The sequence below is a fragment of the Tilletiaria anomala genome (genome assembly GCF_000711695.1).
Source record: "Tilletiaria anomala UBC 951 chromosome Unknown K437scaffold_16, whole genome shotgun sequence".
Taxonomy (NCBI): Eukaryota; Fungi; Basidiomycota; class Exobasidiomycetes; order Georgefischeriales; family Tilletiariaceae; genus Tilletiaria; species Tilletiaria anomala.
In genome coordinates, this window is record NW_013547006.1 from 220,946 (window position 1) to 237,370 (window position 16,425).

The window sequence follows — 16,425 nt, forward strand, 5'->3', positions numbered from 1 at the left end:
CGAATCCTCGCGGCCACAGGGCGATCAACGATGGTGATCCATGAGAGTCGTCTGCCCTCTCTCTTGGTGGTTAGATTTGCGATGGATGACCAGGCTGCTGTATATAGTAGATCCAGTGGTCCTCTTGTGACAATAGGCTGGTGAAAGCTACGCTTTTGTCAAGTGTATGACATCCGTCCAAGCACACCAGCTCCGAGGGGTTTCGCATCTGACATTCGAGAGCTGTCCCACCACATCCAATCACAAATTGCAATTGGCCTGTCAGCAACGATAACATCGGCAAATCAGCATCTTCGAGTACCACGCTTGGTCATCACCACTACTGTAGTCCTGTGTCTCGTGAAGAGCAGAGGCAAGCTGCCTAGACGTTTTGCAAGCTGATCGTCAAAAGCTAGTCCCTGAGCGTCGGGACGCTGCCTAAACAGTCTGCCTGAGCCGCGCTCCATCGCCCCTTGTCGCAGAGGGCTGCAAACGTCCGCCTTTCGTCTCCGCGCTTTCTCAGCTGCCTGTGTCTGATCGATCGCGCCGTCTTCCACGTGCCGAAGGCTGAACTCATACCCAAGTGCGCATCGACGAATCGAAACTGTCTGCAGGCATAATATCTAACAAGCGCGTGCTCATCGTCCTTTCCGCGGCAGCCACCAAGTGTACCTCAGTAGTCGAGACCGCACACCGGGCCCTCCAATTCTAGGCTGGCCTCTCCAACCTCGCTGCATCCTGCAGCATGTCCAGCAGTTACGCCGGTGCCTCGGCAGCGGTAGGCAGTGCCCCTGCCGCCACGCGGGAAGTAGCGGACGACGTAGCAGCATTCGACGGACAAGAGGCGAAGAGCATCGAGGCTTCGGGCCGCCAGAAGAGAGTGTCGAGAGAGGGTGAGTCGGGTGATCCAGCTCTGCTGGCAGGCATACAGAGCATTGGCTCGTGCCGTCGCATATCCTCATGGTTGTGTATCGCTCAGATACTGGTGGAGCGGGTGACGAAAAAGTTGCGCGGTCATTGATTACGGGACAGGAGCCACCGCCACCATGCTTAAGCAGCATGCATTCAAGGGTAGTGTACTCTGCGAAGATCGATGCTGATAATGTTCCTCTTTGATTGTACTTCCTGAATTCTCCGACATTCAACTGGCCGCTCTTCCTCATGTCATCTCACCTCCCGTCCACCTTTACTTTGTTTTTCAAACTCCTCATGACTGGATCATCCGACCACCTCGCCACCTCGCAATGATGCACGTATCGTTCGATGGCTGCGTCTGGTTCGCCTGCATCCGCGCGCGGTGCTCAGTCTCCGACGCGCTCTACTCCTTCAAGCTACTCGAAGCGCTTCGCACAGGTGATGCGGCAGCTCTGCAGCCCTTCCTCGGGACCCATGCCAGCTCTCTAGCCTCCTCGGCCGTGGCGAAAGCGGGCTCGCAAGGGGCATCGCTGGAAAACAACCTCCCCGGTACGGGTGAGATTAGGGAGTTGACCAGTCCCTTGCATTTGGCTGTAAGGTGTGCGGAGGATTCAACAGTTGCGCTAATCCTCTCACATAAGGCGCTTGCAACGCCCTCGTCCCCGAGCAATGCAGCCGCCACCGCCGCGTCGCCAGCATTCGATGTCAATGCGCAAGAAGTCCAGCACGGCAATACCGCTCTGCATTTGGCGAGCATGACCGGCCGTTCTGAGGCCGTCAGGATGCTGCTTGAGCGCCCTGAAATTGATGATACTCGGAGGAACAAGGAAGGCAAGGACCCGATGGAAGTTGCTGCAGCACCCGAAATCGCTACACTGTTCCAAGGTAGGGTTGTACTTCGCGTGCTGTACGAATGACACACATGCTGACCTCTGCGTCCAACTTGCCGTCTTGCAGTTTCACGCGCAGAGCTCAATGCAGCCTTCCTCAGCGCAGTCACAGCGTACGAGCGTGGACATGTCGATTCTGACGCGCGGATTTATGCATTGCTCAGCAAGCCTCGCTATCGAGCTATCGATCTCAACGCGCTCGCGCCAGAGACAGGCTCGACGCTGCTGCACGCGGCCGTCCAGCACAAGGATGCCAAAATGATTGAGACGGCAGCACGCCGAGGCGCTGACGTTTTCTGCCGCGACAGAAAGGGCAAACGGATCTTGGACACGACCAAAGATGAGAAGATCCGCGCGCTACTGCGACAGCTGACCAACGCAGACAACGGCCTGCTCGCTACCGCCAGTCAGACGGCTCTGGCGCCCCCTTCGTTCAAGGGTTACATTGGCAAGTGGACCAATCTGGCCGGACGATACAAGCCGCGCTGGTTTGTCCTCGAGAACGGTACGCTGTCGTACTATCATGCGCAGGAAGATGAGGACAAGCAGATGCGCGGCTCGATCAACCTGCGCTACGCCAAGATTCGCGCCGACAGCAACGACAATCATCGATTCGAGATCATCTCTGACAGCGGCTCCAAGAGCGCGAACAAGCTCTACCTGCGTGGTAGCCATCCAGTGGAGAGGGCACGATGGGTGCAGCTTCTCCAGCAGACGCAGGAATTTTTCCAACTGGACAGGAGTCAGACAGCGAGTCGGATTGATGGGTCAGGCTACCTCTCCTCCGCCGGCACGTGCAACCATTCAACCACGTCGCTCATCCAGCCGCAGCCGGTGCTTGCGGGTGCAACGGTTGTCTTGCCGGGTGCCGTCGACACAGCGGGCTCCAACAACGCCCACGGCGGAGGCGTCTCGCGTGGCAAGGCTGCATCGCTCAATCTCAGCCGCGGCGTGACGCCGCCTCCTTTTAGGCCTGCTTCTGCGCTCAGCGATCGGCCCTTCCCTCCCGTCGCCAGCGGCGGTCTCACCGCCCTCTCGACGTTGCCAGCTTCTAGCACACGGGAAGCAGGCAGCACAGCAACGGCTATGTTCGATACGCCTTCACTTATGTCGAACATCTCCAACTCACCCAATGGAGAGCGTGATGGCTCCGAATTTTCTGTGCTCGGCGATGACGACGGTGTCACGGATGCAGACAGCGTCACTGCCGTCAACACGAAGAAGAAGCGCGGCATGCCGCATGAGAAGGACTTTGGACTGGTCAGCAGCTCTCTCACCACGCAGGCCGAACTCGGCGTTAGTCTGGCGGAATCGTTTGGCGCTACCAGAGAAGGCGATGCCCCTACGCATGCTGCCTTGCAAGATTGTCTAGGCTCCCTGCAATCACTCCTGTTGCGCTTCCAAGGCATGGTCACCGATCGCGAGGCGTACATGACCCGCCGGTACCAGCAGGAAATCCAGGCGAAGCTGCTGTGGGAGGAGAACATGAAGACGCTGGCACATCAGCATGCCGATATGGAGGCTGCGCTCAAAGAGGCAGGCGAAGAAAATGCCAGGAAACGCAGGGTGCTCAGAGAGGTGCGGGGAAGCATGATCTCGAGCCCTGGGTCGTATGGCAACTTGCGCAGCCCCTCAGCCGAAGCAGAGGGCACGATCGGCCGCACCTCAACTCGGCGTCCCGTCGCAGACGAGCCCAGCTTTTCTCTACCCCCCCTATCGCTCGCAGCGAGGCGCGACATCAGAGGCGGTCCGAGTGCGATCGCTGTCGATTCGGCGCAGGATATGTTAGGCGGTGTGGTCGTTTCTTCGGCCGCGGGCAGCGAGATCTTCCGCGACAGTATGGACGACGCGGATGACGAGTTTTTCGACGCGATCGAGACCGGTAACCTGCCGAACTTACATATTGAGAAGGAGCTCATATCTCCTTACTCTGACCCAGAGAAAGTCGACAAGCGCCTCGTCAACGAACTGAGCGTTGAGCCATACAAGAAACTGAGGAGTCAATTGCCAATCGGCAAGGATGACAGACCCAGCGTGTCGCTCTGGGCAATCCTCAAGAACAACATTGGCAAAGACCTCACCAAGATCAGCTTCCCGGTCAGCTTCAACGAGCCCACGTCAATGCTCCAGCGTATGGCGGAGGACATGGAGTTCTCCGAGTGCCTCGATGTTGCATCGAGCTGCCAAGACTCGACCAAGCGAATTGCCTATGTCGGAGCCTTTGCTATGAGCAACTATAGCAGCACAATCGGCCGTATCGCCAAGCCTTTCAACCCGCTTCTTGGCGAGACGTTCGAGTACGTTTCCATGGACAAAAAGTACCGCTACCTTTCCGAGCAGGTCAGTCACCACCCGCCCATCTCGGCCTGCGTCGCTGAAAGCCCGGCGTGGCAGTACCTCGGTTGCGTTGATGCCAAGTCCAAGTTCCTCGGCCGCACTTTTGAGATCCGACCAACCGGTGTTGCACACGCCAATCTCAAGATTCCAAAAGAATGGGCAGAGAACCACGAGAAGACGCCTCAGGAGGTAAAAAACAATTCTGAGCTCGTTATGGAGCATTATACGTGGAACAAGGTCACCACCAGTGTTTCTGGCTTCATTGTCGGCTCGCCCACGATCGATCACTTTGGTGACATGGAGATCACCAATCACAACACCGGCGATCGCTGTGTGCTCACGTTCAAGCCGAGAGGGTGGCGCGGCAAGGATGCGTTTGAAATCCGCGGCGCCGTTTACGATGCGTCGGGTACTCAGGTGTGGGACATTGCCGGCAGGTGGAACAGCCAGCTTGTCGCCAGGAGGTGCGGCGCCGGCAACGGCGACCTCAACCCGGACGAGCAAGTCAAAGGGCCCGCACCTGTGCCGGGCGCAGGTGGCCCTGCCGCCGCAGCGGAGTATCTACTCCTCTGGAAGAACAGCGAGAAGCCACCTCTGCCTTTCGTGAGTGTGCAAGGGACCGTGACCTTGAGAAGAAAGTTTCCTGACCTCCACATTCCTTGCATAAATGCAGAACTTGCCGCCGTTCGCCGTCACGCTCAACGACTTGCCACAAGGACTGCACCCGTGGTTACCGCCGACGGACTGTCGTCTGCGTCCGGATCTTCGAGCGTTTGAGAGCGGCAAGTTCGACCAAGCCAACGGACTCAAGCAGGGTCTCGAGGAGCTGCAGCGCGCAACGCGGCGCAAGCGCGAGGCAGGCGAGCTGCCGCCGCACGAACCGCGCTGGTTCAAGCGGACGACTGATCCGGATTCGAAGGATACACTGTGGGCGCCGCTTACAGTTCCACACCCGAACATCCCGGGCTACATGCCCCCGGCATATTGGGAGGAGAGGGAGAAGGTTGGCAGTATCAAGGTCGAGAAGGGCGGAGAGGTGGCAGAGTGGAAGGATGTGTTCCACATCTTTGGCGAGTTTGAAGTCTGAGCTCACTCAGAGCAACCTTCGCTCCTATATCAGAGTCGGTGGGCCGACCATGCGAGCCAGCTACCAGCGCAGAGCCCACTTGTTCAACATACCAATCAATCGCGTGAACAGTGGATAATTTTGTACATTGGCCTTGCGAATAATAGAGCGTCTTATCATTTCGTATGTTGGTAATCCTGGAGGGTGTGCTACAGGGCGTGCTCATGGGTACAAGAACAACAGAAAAGGTCTCAAAAGAGAGATCATGCATGCCTAAGAGAAATGTTACCAGAGACTGAATGCATGCGGATACGTGAGACGAAGGAGAATGGGCGAGGACAGATAGAGGAGCCGCAGGATACGAATGCAAGAGCGAGAAAAGACGGAAGGTTCACATCGCAGCTGCAGCTTCTCGCTGCACATGCGTGCTATCCACTTGTGCTACATCTACTCGACCAGAGCGCTTGCTTCTGGACGAAGAGGCAGCGTGCACGCCGGACATGTGCGGCAAGCCGGCCTGGTGGGCGTCGACCATGATGTACCTTCCTTTCCTCGTGCTCTCACCCCTAGCACATGCAAGGCCGCTGGCGCAGTGAAAAAGATTGGTTACCGGGAGCTGTTCTCCTTCGTGCACGTTTGTCGCCTGCTGATATCGCGAACTCGGGCCCGGCCCGGCCCCACCCAGTGGCTGCGGCGGACGGCGGTTGTTAGCGCGAGCAATACACATAGGGGAGGGATCCACGCGACGAAGCTGTTGTTTCGGACTCTCCAGCAGCAACAAGTGTGTATTGATGAGACGATGCTGCGTATGCTGAAGTTCTTGCCGTCGGCACCGCACTGGACGCCAACAGATCGTCGCAAGTGAGATAGCGCGGCAACGACGCGCATGTTGCAGCATTTGTTTCAGGACCGCTCACTCATCCGGTGGAACGGATGGCGCCGGATGAGAGATTGCGCTTGTTGTGGAAATGAAGATAGCGGAGGTGGGTGCGCAGCACATGCACATGGAAGTGCAGTAGATCGGGATGTCCCTTGGCACCACGGCGATTGTTGGTATCGCCGTCTTGATGGGCGCGTCCGTCGTGGCGCGATAATGCAAATATTGGAGCCGGCACGACGGCAACAGGAGCACTGCCGCTTGTTAGGCATTAATAAGGGGGCCGCGGTTGCTGTTGTTTTGGGTGCAGGTCTGAGACGCGAGCGACGCCAGCTTGGTTCGCATTGAATGGAACATATGCCGACGGGTTGCTGGTGCTCGTGCCCAACCTTTCTTCGTTTTATCTCATTCCGTCTCGGCTTCGCTCTTCTTGCCTTTGATCTTCTTATTATCAGCTTGCTCGTTTGCGTTCCCCGGATGAAACTCTGTGGTTCTTTCGCTATCAGACATGCCGCACGACGTTGGAATCTGACAAGGGCAGGAAGTCGAGCAACGTGCTGCAAAGTTATTCACACGCTGTCGCATAATATACATTTCAGCAGCAGCTGTGATGAGATGATCAGCAGCTCCCGCCTGTCGCTGGTAAGACGGGCAGGCCGAGAGTAAGTACGGGTGCAAGGAGGACATGGCAATCAGGCCGTCGAAGAATGCCCGCAGCCAGCGCCCTTGCACCTTCAGGAACTACCCAGCTGGACAAGGACAGCCGGCGAAACGCTTCAGCAATCCAGCTGAAAGGCTCTCGCGCCTTTTAGTGTCCAAAAGACTCTTGTGGCGGCGGCAAATGACCGCCATCCCAAGAGGCAACCATCACACGTTGCTTCTCGACCGCCGACGCAGGAGATGGCGTTTATACCATCTCCGCTCTTAATCCTCTTCCCCGCAGAGGATTTTTTGACCTAACCAAGCCTCTTCTGTTCGGCAACATCCTCTCCTCTCGTTGAACAGAGGTCTTGGTAGTTGGCTGTCGTATACAACATCCGTCTTTGTTGTCTTCCAACAGCACATTATAACTTTAACGCCAGCCCGATGCCCATAATCGTCCTGTTTCAAGTTTCAAGATGTGAGGTGCATTGTCGGCCGATAATTCGATGGAGGCGGCGGAAAGGAGAGAATGAAACGGGATGGTGAAGAAATGCCGATGGCCGATGCGGGTATTCTCGGGGGCAGTATTGCACCTAGGAAGTAACTCATGCACATTTCGCAGTGAGGAAGAGCCATATTTTGTATGGACATTTGAAATCGGAGCCGACGCTCTTCGCCCGGGGGATTCTGCGAGAATTCAGCACAAAATAGGGGTCACTAGGTGACCAAGACGGCGCGAGGGACTTGTGATCAAACGTCCAAGCTCTAATAATCCTCATCAGCTAGTTAGCTACATGTAGCCATCCCACAGTCGGAGGACTCTTTTCAATGAGTTACCGAGTTTACTGTACGGACACGCGGACTGATGATCACCGCAGAGCGAGGAATCGCCTCTTTGGCTGTCACAGCAGCGTTCAGCTAGTGAACTGCAGAGACCGAGGAAGGCCGAGGCAAGGGGAGTAAAACTACTCAAACGTGGGCTTGCGGTCGTGTTACATTCTGGAATATAATCCAATTTGGCTCGGGGTTAGGTCGTCAGGCTGGCTGAATGCCCCGGGTTTCCTCAGGGGTATCCGGGAATACTGCAACGGCGCACACAACACCACACCTTTCAACGCAATGCAACCTTCTCCCTTCCATTTACCATTGAATATGCATAGATAATACCCGCCTCTTGTTACCAAAGCTTATCTTTTCCCCTCATCCTGGGTCGGCGCCCGAGTCAAGTCGGCATTAGGCTCAACGAGTCCCTTGTATCTTGCTTTCCCCTCCTATCGCTGCTCAGCGCTTGCGGTGGCGGGAGCCGTGTGAACAGAACCTGCTTTGGGCTTGCACCGCCCGACTTAGACGTCCAAGGTCCAAACTACGCGTGTTCAGCGTTCCAAGGAGCACGCAAAAAGAGCAACGACGTCGACAAGATGGTCTCCACTGCCGATCTCATCATCCTCGGCCTCGGAGGGGTGCTCGCCGTGCTCTTTCTCTTCAAGGACTACATCTTCTCGTCGAAGAGTAGCACAGGGAGCAAGCTCAGTGGTGGCGGCGGGCTGAACGGCAGCGCTGCAAAGGGTAATGACGATGCTGGTAGTGATTTTATCGCAAAGCTAGCTGCTCAGGTGCGTCCCCTAGTTTCGTGCCACTTTTTTTTAAAGCAGCATGGTTCACATGCTTCTGTTTTGATTGCATTCGCCGCAGAACAAACGGATTGCTATCTTCTACGGATCCCAGACAGGTACTGCTGAGGAGTACGCGACAAAGATCGCCAAGGAAGCCAAGGCGCGCTTTGGCACCTCGTCCCTTGTGCTCGACCTGGAGGATTACGAGTTCGACAAGCTCGACACTCTCCCCGAAGACTGCCTCACTATCTTCGTCATTGCGACCTATGGCGAGGGCGAGCCCACAGATAACGCTGTCAGGTTCTTTGAATACATCAAGGACGAAAGTGTACAGTTTTCCAATGGCGACCGCCTCGATAACCTCAAGTATGTCGTCTTTGGTCTCGGGAACCGCACCTACGAGCATTTCAACGCCGCCGCGCGTCAGCTCGACGAACGTCTATCCCAACTCGGCGCAAAGCGCATCGGCGAGCGCGGAGAAGGCGACGACGATAAGAGCATGGAGGAGGACTATCTGTCGTGGAAAGATGGCATGTTTAACGCGCTCATCACGGAGATGGGCTTTGAGGAAGGTGGCGGCGGAGACATCGCTGACTTCGTCGTCAACGAGGTTGAAGACTTTCAGGAGGGCCGAGTTTACAAGGGAGAGCTCTCGTCGCGTGCGCTGCTCGGCACCAAGGGCATCCACGATGCCAAGAATCCATATGCAGCGCCCATTTCAGTCGCCAAGGAGCTCTTTGTCGAAGGTAAAGCCGACCGCTCCTGCGTGCATATGGAGTTCGACATCGACGGCTCTGGTATTTCGTACCAACACGGCGACCACCTGGCAGTCTGGGCCTCTAACCCGGAGCTCGAAGTTGACCGCCTGCTCGCCATCCTGGGCCTGCTCCAGAAGCGCGACACTGTCATCGATGTCGACTCGCTCGATCCAACCCTCGCGAAAGTCCCCTTCCCGACACCAACGACGTACGAAACCGTTTTCCGCCACTACCTTGACATCAGCGCTAAGGCCGGTCGCCAGACGCTGAACGCCTTTCTCACGTTTGCACCTAGTGAGCGCGCCCGCGGCGAGCTCGAGAAGCTCACAACGGACAAAGCATACTTCCAGGCGACTGTCTCGGATCGTTGCCTCAAGCTCGGACAGGCGCTCCAGCTGGCCGTAGGCGACGACCTGCAGGGTGACGTCGCGCAGAGCACCGTCTGGGAGGTGCCATTCGACCGCGTCATCTCTGCCATCCCGCGCCTTGGTCCGCGATTCTACTCGATCAGCAGCAGTCCCAAGATGCACCCCAAGACTGTCCATATCACCTCCGTCGTCCTGCGTTATAAGGCTGGCCAGCAGAGCGCGTCCTGGGTGCATGGCCTCGCGACCAACATGATCAGCTCGCTCAAGATGGCCATCAACGATGAGACCGCCAAGGGCGAAAGCGACCCGCGCTGGGGGACACCGAAGTACAGTCTCGCTGGCCCGCGCGGCGCGTACAGCAAAGAGGGCAAGCTCCGCACACCGATCCACATCCGCCGCTCCAACTTCCGCCTGCCGACGTCGCCCAAAATCCCCGTCATTATGATCGGCCCGGGCACGGGGGTCGCGCCGTTCCGCTCCTTTGTCCAGGAGCGCGTCGCGAGCGCCGACAAGGCGCGCGAGAAGAATGGCGATGACGCGCTCGCCGACTGGGGCAACATCTGGCTCTTCTATGGCTGCAGGCGCTCCGACGAGGACTTCATCTATCGCGACGAGTGGCCCCAGTACGCCGCCAAGCTCGGCGGCAAGTTCCAGATGGAGACGTCGCTGTCCCGCGAGAAGTTCAAGTCAGACGGGTCCAAGCTGTACGTGCAGGACCTGCTCTGGGAGCGCAGGAAGCAAATCGCTGAGGATATCCTGCAGCGCAAGGCGTACATCTACATTTGCGGAGAGGCAAAGGGCATGGCGCAGGACGTCGAAGCAGTCCTGCAGAAGATTCTCAACGACGCTAAGGGAAGCGACGCAGAGGGGCAAAAAGAGTACAGGCTGCTCAAGGAACGGTCGCGCTTGCTGCTGGACGTATGGTCCTAGTAGCCTGCCACATATCAGCGCTGATTAAACTGCACAGTACACAACAGAGGCTATTTCAACGTATTTTGATGCTCTGCTATTGTGACAGATGGACGTTTGGCACATCCGAATCGTCGGCTGCCTCCGTTGTTGTTCCTTCGCTTTGCCCGTGCTGTTCCTTGTACCTGATGTAGTCCGCGGCAGCGCGCGCTTCGCCAAGCCTCGCCCGCAGCTCGGAGCATTCGGCCTCGAGCGCCTCATTGCGCTTGACGTACTCTTGAATTTGCTTCGACGTTGCTTTCCCAACCAGAGTTGGCGCCGCAGGCAAGCCAGAAGACAATTGTGAATATGATGGGTAGTCGCTCGCGCTGGCACGTGCATGAGCGCACGCCCGCTGCAGCTGGATGTGTAATTGCTCTGCCCGATCCTCTGCATCTGCCTCCCGTTGTTCTGAATCAGCGACTTGACGATCCATGCTTTCGAGGACGAGCTCCATCTCCCTCCATCGACCCAGCATCACCTCCATTTCACGCCTCTGCTCCTCGTACTTCTGAATGTCGCTCTCCCAGTGCGCCAGCGCCGAGCTGAGCTGTTGGACTTTATTGTGATACTCCTCGACCTTCAAGAGCTTGGGCTCTGCGATCGTAAGGCGAGCTTCAACCTCGAAACGCGCATTCAGCGCTTCTTGCATCTGGTCATCTTGCGCTTTAATGGTCGCCGTGGCCTCCTCAAGCTGCGCACGCAGATTCTGCATCTCGGCGATCCATGCCTTTCGCTCATCTCTGAACGATTTGAGTCTCGAGTTCTGCTCGTTCTCCCAATTCAGATGACGTGATTTGATTGTTGCTGCTTCAGTACGTTGCTTCTCGGTACGTACTGTCAAGTTGGCGAGCTGTGCGCGCAAAGACCGGACCGTGTAGTACAGATTCTGACGCTCGGCCTCGAGAGCCGTGTCGTTGATGCGCTCACGGTGAAGCCGGCCGATATGTCGCAGATGCTGCTCTTTGAGGTAGAGCTCAAAGTTGAGCTCATTTCGCATCAGCAGATTCTCGCGCTGCAAGGCCATCAGCTCCGAGTACACTTCCGCTCGAGCGGGCCGCGACTGTCCAGAAGAGTCGGTGAAGCGTGTAGAGTTGCTCAAAGATGCCACAAGTGAGTGACGGTTCAACGATCCGCCGTCACGAGTGGGAGACGACGTGCGAGAAGATCGGCCTCTTGCTACTTCGGGAGGAGGCGCTCGAGACATGCTCCTCCATGAGCCCGTATGGCCACGATCGAATCGAGAGCTTGCAAAATCATGTACTGCGGGCGATGCGGGGTCGCTAGCACTGGCGTCCTGAGCGCTACCGGTTTGCACTCCGGCGAGAGTGCCGAGCACCGTTGAAGCAGCAGCAGGGAACCTGAAGCGGCCTTGCGGCCCTTGGCCAATGGGCGGTGGAATGCCCGACATCATTCCAGCCCGACTTGCAGAGCCACTCCGGGGACCCACAACGCTCGGTGGGAAGACAACTTCGCTGCTGGCGTCTGGAGCCCATGTGGTACTGCGGCTCATCAAACCGGGAGTTGCAACAGGAATACCATAGTGCTCAGCTTGCGATACGCGCTGCGAAGTGACAACCTGATCACCTCTGTTGAGCGAAGCGTAGGTCGCAAGGATGTCATCCGCGTTCACTGCTGTTCGCGTGGCCACCGAGCTGGTTGGGCGTGGCGCAGACGAAGCTGACCCTGTCGACATGTTGGCTGAGCTGCCCCTTCTATGTGTGGCGAGGGGCATGGACCCTGGCGTAGGCGCAATCGACATGGCTAAACGCGTTGAACCCAGACTTGGCGTCCTTTCGCCTTCAAGATCCAGTGGGGGAATGATGGGCCGCTCGAGGAGCTCTTCGCTCGGGTTCAAAGATCCAGCCAAAGACAACGAGTGGTCCAAATTCCGCTCGCCCACGCCGCTGCTAGAGGACTGCATCGGAATCCCGCCTTGTAAGCTGGGCAAAAGTGCACTGTCATGACTAGGGCTTATCAACATCGCCGGTGTTGCTGGATCGTGCCAGGCGCCAAGGTAGAGGCTGATACACTCTGCGGTGATATCTGCAGCTTCGAGACGCATCCATCGCTGCTTGTCTTGCACTTCTTTCTCTGAATTCAGCGTTATGAGAGCCGGGTGCAGGGCATGACTGCGGAGGATGGTGCTTGCACGCATCTGGATGGCTCGCTCGTCAATGATGTTCTCCCAATCGCCCTCGAATGGGCTTTCATAGCATGCCTTGCGTAGGTAGGCAATGGGGGCTCGTAGGAATCGAATGGTGTTGCAGGGAAAGAGTCCGTAGAGGAAGGTGAAGAACTGCATCGGGTCTGGAGGGATGGCTGGACCTTTGTCAACTGTCGTATCCGAGAGGTCGGGAGAGAAAGGCAATTAGTGGCGCGCTTGCTCGCTAGAACAGAAGGATATGGGCATGCTCACCGACTCGCTGCCATTCAATATCTGAGCGAATGTTCAGCCGCTTGGCAAGCCGATTGACCTCGGCAAACCCTTCATCCTTCACATGTCTCTCTGCATCGTGCCCGTCGCCGGCTTGATGCTCCCATCCGATATCCAGCTTCCTCCAATCCAGAATGCGCGAAAAGATGCTCAGGAAAGTCGGCAAGCCCCCTGCACCGCCATTCGCAATCCAGTCGGGGATATGTGGCATCATCATTACCAACACTGTGATGCCGAGGGAAACAACAGTCGATGAGGTGTCGAGCTGCAAGGAGAGGAGTATCTGCTTGGGCAGTGCGGTGCTGGTGATGTGATAGATGTGAATGGAATGCTGCCTCAGAAACGTTGCTAGCAAGACAAGCAGGCATATACGAGCTGGACCCTCGCGAAACGACTCTGCCATGTGATGGAAGAATCGCTTGGGTTCAGCGCTTCCGAAAGAGAGTAGGAGGGCCTCCATGTTGCATTTCCAAACGGCTGAAATCTGTGCGTTGAGTTTGTTGCGAGCGCTCGATGCGTCGACATTGGGTGACAATGGTGCGCGAGACCCATTGCTGTCGCGTTGGTGCAGCCTCGTACAGGAATGGTCTGTTCGGATGTGCAAATTGGAAGGCGAGCTTGATGCGGTAGCTGCAGCAACAGCGGTAGCTCTCGTCTGCTCGTCCTCCTCGGCGCCCTCGGCGTCCTTTTGATCGTCCTCCTCGCGTGACCCATCGAATGCATACATGACCTCGGATGTGTAGAGATCAAAGATTCGATGCGCAAAGCGCTTAAACATGTCCTCCTTGACACCCAGCGCCTTTGATGACCCTGCGATACCGCTCGAAGAGAAGACAGACGAGGATGCCGTGCTCCCACTTCTGGCGGATCGATGTGATGGAGACTGTGGGACGGTCGTGGCTGCCATTGTGTAAAGCGCATCGCCGGCCTTGCGTACAGTAGTACCGTGCTCATCCACGGCCGGCCAAACAGCAACAGGCGGGGACTCGTCAACATAGGCGGACGACGCTGCGCTGGCCATGGCTCGGAATACGAGGTCCCTTGCTTTTGATGCCGTCATGGAAGTCACAGAGACATTCTTGAGAACGGGGCGAAGCAACAGGTCCCACCAGTCAGTCACAATGACAGACGGCGTGAGGAGTGGGCCAAGGCGATGAAGTATCTCGACAAGTGCGGCCAGCCGAGGTACACTATCCTGGTCCATCTCATCGACAAAGATGTCGGTCAAATGTTCATGCACGCGCTGGCTAACTTGCCCCCGCCAAAGTGTAGCAGGTGGTGCTGTTGAGTGGTTGCCTGGGGTGCCTTCCTTGCCAGAGTCCCGACCCTTGCTGCCATCCTTATCCTTGTCGCTATCAGACCTTCCTCGTGGCGTCTCGGCGGATCCAGACCGGCCTTCGCTAGGCTGGGTCAGGGACGGATCAGCCAAGAGTGCTGCAATCGCTTCCAGTGCCGGCTGCAGCGATATGCCAGCTTCCGAAAGGAGAGCGGATCGAATCTTCTGTATCGCATCCTTGCTCGATTTGTCCAGCGTCTTGGGCATCGACACAGCGCTGGACGACGAAGTGGCGGCGGCAAGATGGTCCTTGCCGATGGCTGAAAAGTGTGATGGTGCCATGGCGGCGGCAAGCACAGGCAAATCGCTGCGAGTGTATTGCAGGCTTGATTGGCTTGCAGTTGAAACTACCAAATTGCTCTGACCGGCGATCCTTTGCAAGGACGCCGCCGATACGGGGCGAGCGAGAATCTGGACTGGGCTTGGCTTGGCTCAGTCTTGCGATGAGTCCGCGAAACGAGTATACCGCGAAGCACTAAATCGGGTCGCCATCAGGCCTGTCGATGCCTTTTAGGTCTGTCGAAGCGATGGGGATCGGTTCTGATAAGGCAGCTGATGCACTGATGGATCAGCGTTAGGTGAGTTGAGACCGAGCCGGCGGCGAAGGAGAAGGGTTGTGAAGGCCTCACGACTTTTCAGTCTTATCTGGCTCTTGACTGTGCCGTGTCACTCTGGCTACTTCGGAGCGAGCCAAGCCTGCGATCGGTGAGCACGATGAGCAGAGACTGCCAACAAATGCCCTGGTGCTCTCACCGATTCAACGCTCTATTACGGGGTGCATGCGCGATATGGTTTCATGGATACACCGTTGCACCAGTAATCCCCTCGGGCTGCGCAGACTTTTCTCTGGCCCCTGCTGCGGTCCAGCCGTCGAAATGGGAAATGAGAGAGAACCTAATGCAAAAGGCAGAATACTCTCAGATTCCGATAGCGCGGCTAAACATCAGTACGTAGTCAGTGGTTGACTGATAGCCCGGCCAATAAACAAAGAGTTGGAGTGGATTACGGAGAATCTGAGTGAGACGCAAGAGTGATCATGACTACACAAGCCCTTGCTTATCTGAAGAATTCAAGTCAAATGTCCGTCGAGCATCTGCTCGCGACAAAGTATTGCCCTTCGAATGGCAGGCTTTGTACAAGCAATGAGGTTGGGCTCCCCGAATCTACAAATGCACGGAGATGCTTTAAATAACAAGATGCCGGGACGGGTTGGGCTCCCATGATCGCAAGCTGTATGTGCCCTTTCATAAAGGGCAAGTCATCGAGCGTGAGTAGCTGCGGCTTGCCTTGCCTGAGTTGGAGGTGAGGGCGGGAAGTGAGATCGGAGGCCTGAGTTGACTTTGAGCGAAAGTCGGTATGGGTCTCTCGCAGAGCCAGTCGTTGTGCAGCGCGAAGTATTCTCTCCATGAACTCAGGTGGTGCCTGCAGAGGTTGTAGGACGGCGTCAGTTGAGAGCTTGCATTGGATGGCGTCCCTGTGTTTGCAGCAGAGCCTTGCCATTGCGCTCGATGTGTGTCTGTCAGGGCCTTTGCCTCATCCATCAGAAGAGTCTAGATACCTTCACACGTCGGCAGCCCTTGCTGCTTCGCACAGCGCACCTACCCTTCATAATCGACATTGAGAAGAGCTGCCTCGATCCAGTCGGCCAAATTCAGAGATAGTCGCATTCGATGTTTGGCCTCTTATCTGCGGACACCCATAGCCATATGGGCATATCAGCTCCCCCCCCCCGGAGCCGCACTTCACCGTGCTCTCATCGTGCTTTCGCAGGCCCACCCGAACACTTGCGCCAGGAGATGCTCAATGCCTTTCTTGCTCTGAGTGAAGAAAAGCGAGGCCTTGATCCTTTTCTGTTTCCGGCACACATCACTGCAGTACTTGATCTCATCCCAATTGCGGAGCCAATGTGATCTCGGACGGACGATCGGCCGCATATCATGTAAGGCTTTGGAGAGTTGTCGCTCAGCTTGAGAGTCGATGGGTGGGTCCCTTGAGCTGCTGCGGCAATGTAATCTTCAAACTTTGGCCTTCCCTTTCCCCTTACCATTCTCAAGAGACGGGAGATTCCAAACGCAAATGCTCTGACTGGGCTGGTTCTGATTCGCCAGAGAAGACGGACAGAAAGCATTCACACCATGCGGCTTTTCTGCGAGTTTCGGCGGGCGATTGAACATGGGCTTCCCATATTGAATTTCAGCCTGCTCCGAGGCGAGGCCGACAAAGAATCATGGTCGAGTTCAGATTGGCGGGGGGGGGGGC

General features: G+C 56.7%; 4 protein-coding genes across 4 annotated transcripts; 2 read left to right on the top strand and 2 right to left on the bottom strand.

Annotated features, from left to right (window-relative positions):
* Positions 1-724: 724 nt before the first annotated feature.
* K437DRAFT_261781 (uncharacterized protein) lies at positions 725-5,208 on the top strand (the record flags this gene model as incomplete). The annotated part of the gene is made up of 4 exons (XM_013389334.1): positions 725-872; positions 1,285-1,779; positions 1,852-4,724; positions 4,795-5,208. 4 exons carry the CDS (start codon positions 725-727, stop codon positions 5,206-5,208), a joined length of 3,930 nt encoding a protein of 1,309 aa, XP_013244788.1.
* Positions 5,209-7,923: 2,715 nt separating this feature from the next.
* K437DRAFT_272947 (uncharacterized protein) lies at positions 7,924-10,545 on the top strand. The gene is made up of 2 exons (XM_013389335.1): positions 7,924-8,319; positions 8,399-10,545. Exons 1-2 carry the CDS (start codon positions 8,125-8,127, stop codon positions 10,373-10,375), a joined length of 2,172 nt encoding a protein of 723 aa, XP_013244789.1. The 5' UTR covers positions 7,924-8,124; the 3' UTR covers positions 10,376-10,545.
* Positions 10,414-14,696, bottom strand: K437DRAFT_52180 (uncharacterized protein). The gene is made up of 2 exons (XM_013389336.1): positions 12,813-14,696; positions 10,414-12,730 (listed from the first exon to the last, which is right to left on the bottom strand). The coding sequence occupies exons 1-2, from the start codon at positions 14,446-14,448 to the stop codon at positions 10,452-10,454; spliced, it is 3,915 nt and encodes a 1,304-aa protein (XP_013244790.1). The 5' UTR covers positions 14,449-14,696; the 3' UTR covers positions 10,414-10,451.
* Positions 14,697-15,384: 688 nt separating this feature from the next.
* On the bottom strand, positions 15,385-16,425 carry K437DRAFT_52187 (uncharacterized protein). The gene is made up of 3 exons (XM_013389337.1): positions 15,943-16,425; positions 15,769-15,852; positions 15,385-15,588 (listed from the first exon to the last, which is right to left on the bottom strand). The coding sequence occupies exons 1-2, from the start codon at positions 16,292-16,294 to the stop codon at positions 15,818-15,820; spliced, it is 387 nt and encodes a 128-aa protein (XP_013244791.1). The 5' UTR covers positions 16,295-16,425; the 3' UTR covers positions 15,385-15,588; positions 15,769-15,817.

Bases quoted from the DNA above. Each gene is read 5' to 3' on its own strand.
- K437DRAFT_272947 (XM_013389335.1), top strand. From the start codon at position 8,125: ATGGTCTCCACTGCCGATCTCATCATCCTCGGCCTCGGAGGGGTGCTC. The intron at 8,320-8,398 runs GTGCGTCCCCTA...CATTCGCCGCAG, and splicing joins TCGCAAAGCTAGCTGCTCAG to AACAAACGGATTGCTATCTT.
- K437DRAFT_52180 (XM_013389336.1), bottom strand. From the start codon at position 14,448: ATGGCACCATCACACTTTTCAGCCATCGGCAAGGACCATCTTGCCGCC. The intron at 12,731-12,812 runs GTGAGCATGCCC...CGGATACGACAG, and splicing joins TATTGAATGGCAGCGAGTCG to TTGACAAAGGTCCAGCCATC.
- K437DRAFT_52187 (XM_013389337.1), bottom strand. From the start codon at position 16,294: ATGCTTTCTGTCCGTCTTCTCTGGCGAATCAGAACCAGCCCAGTCAGA. The intron at 15,853-15,942 runs GTGGGCCTGCGA...GGGTGTCCGCAG, and splicing joins CTCCTGGCGCAAGTGTTCGG to ATAAGAGGCCAAACATCGAA.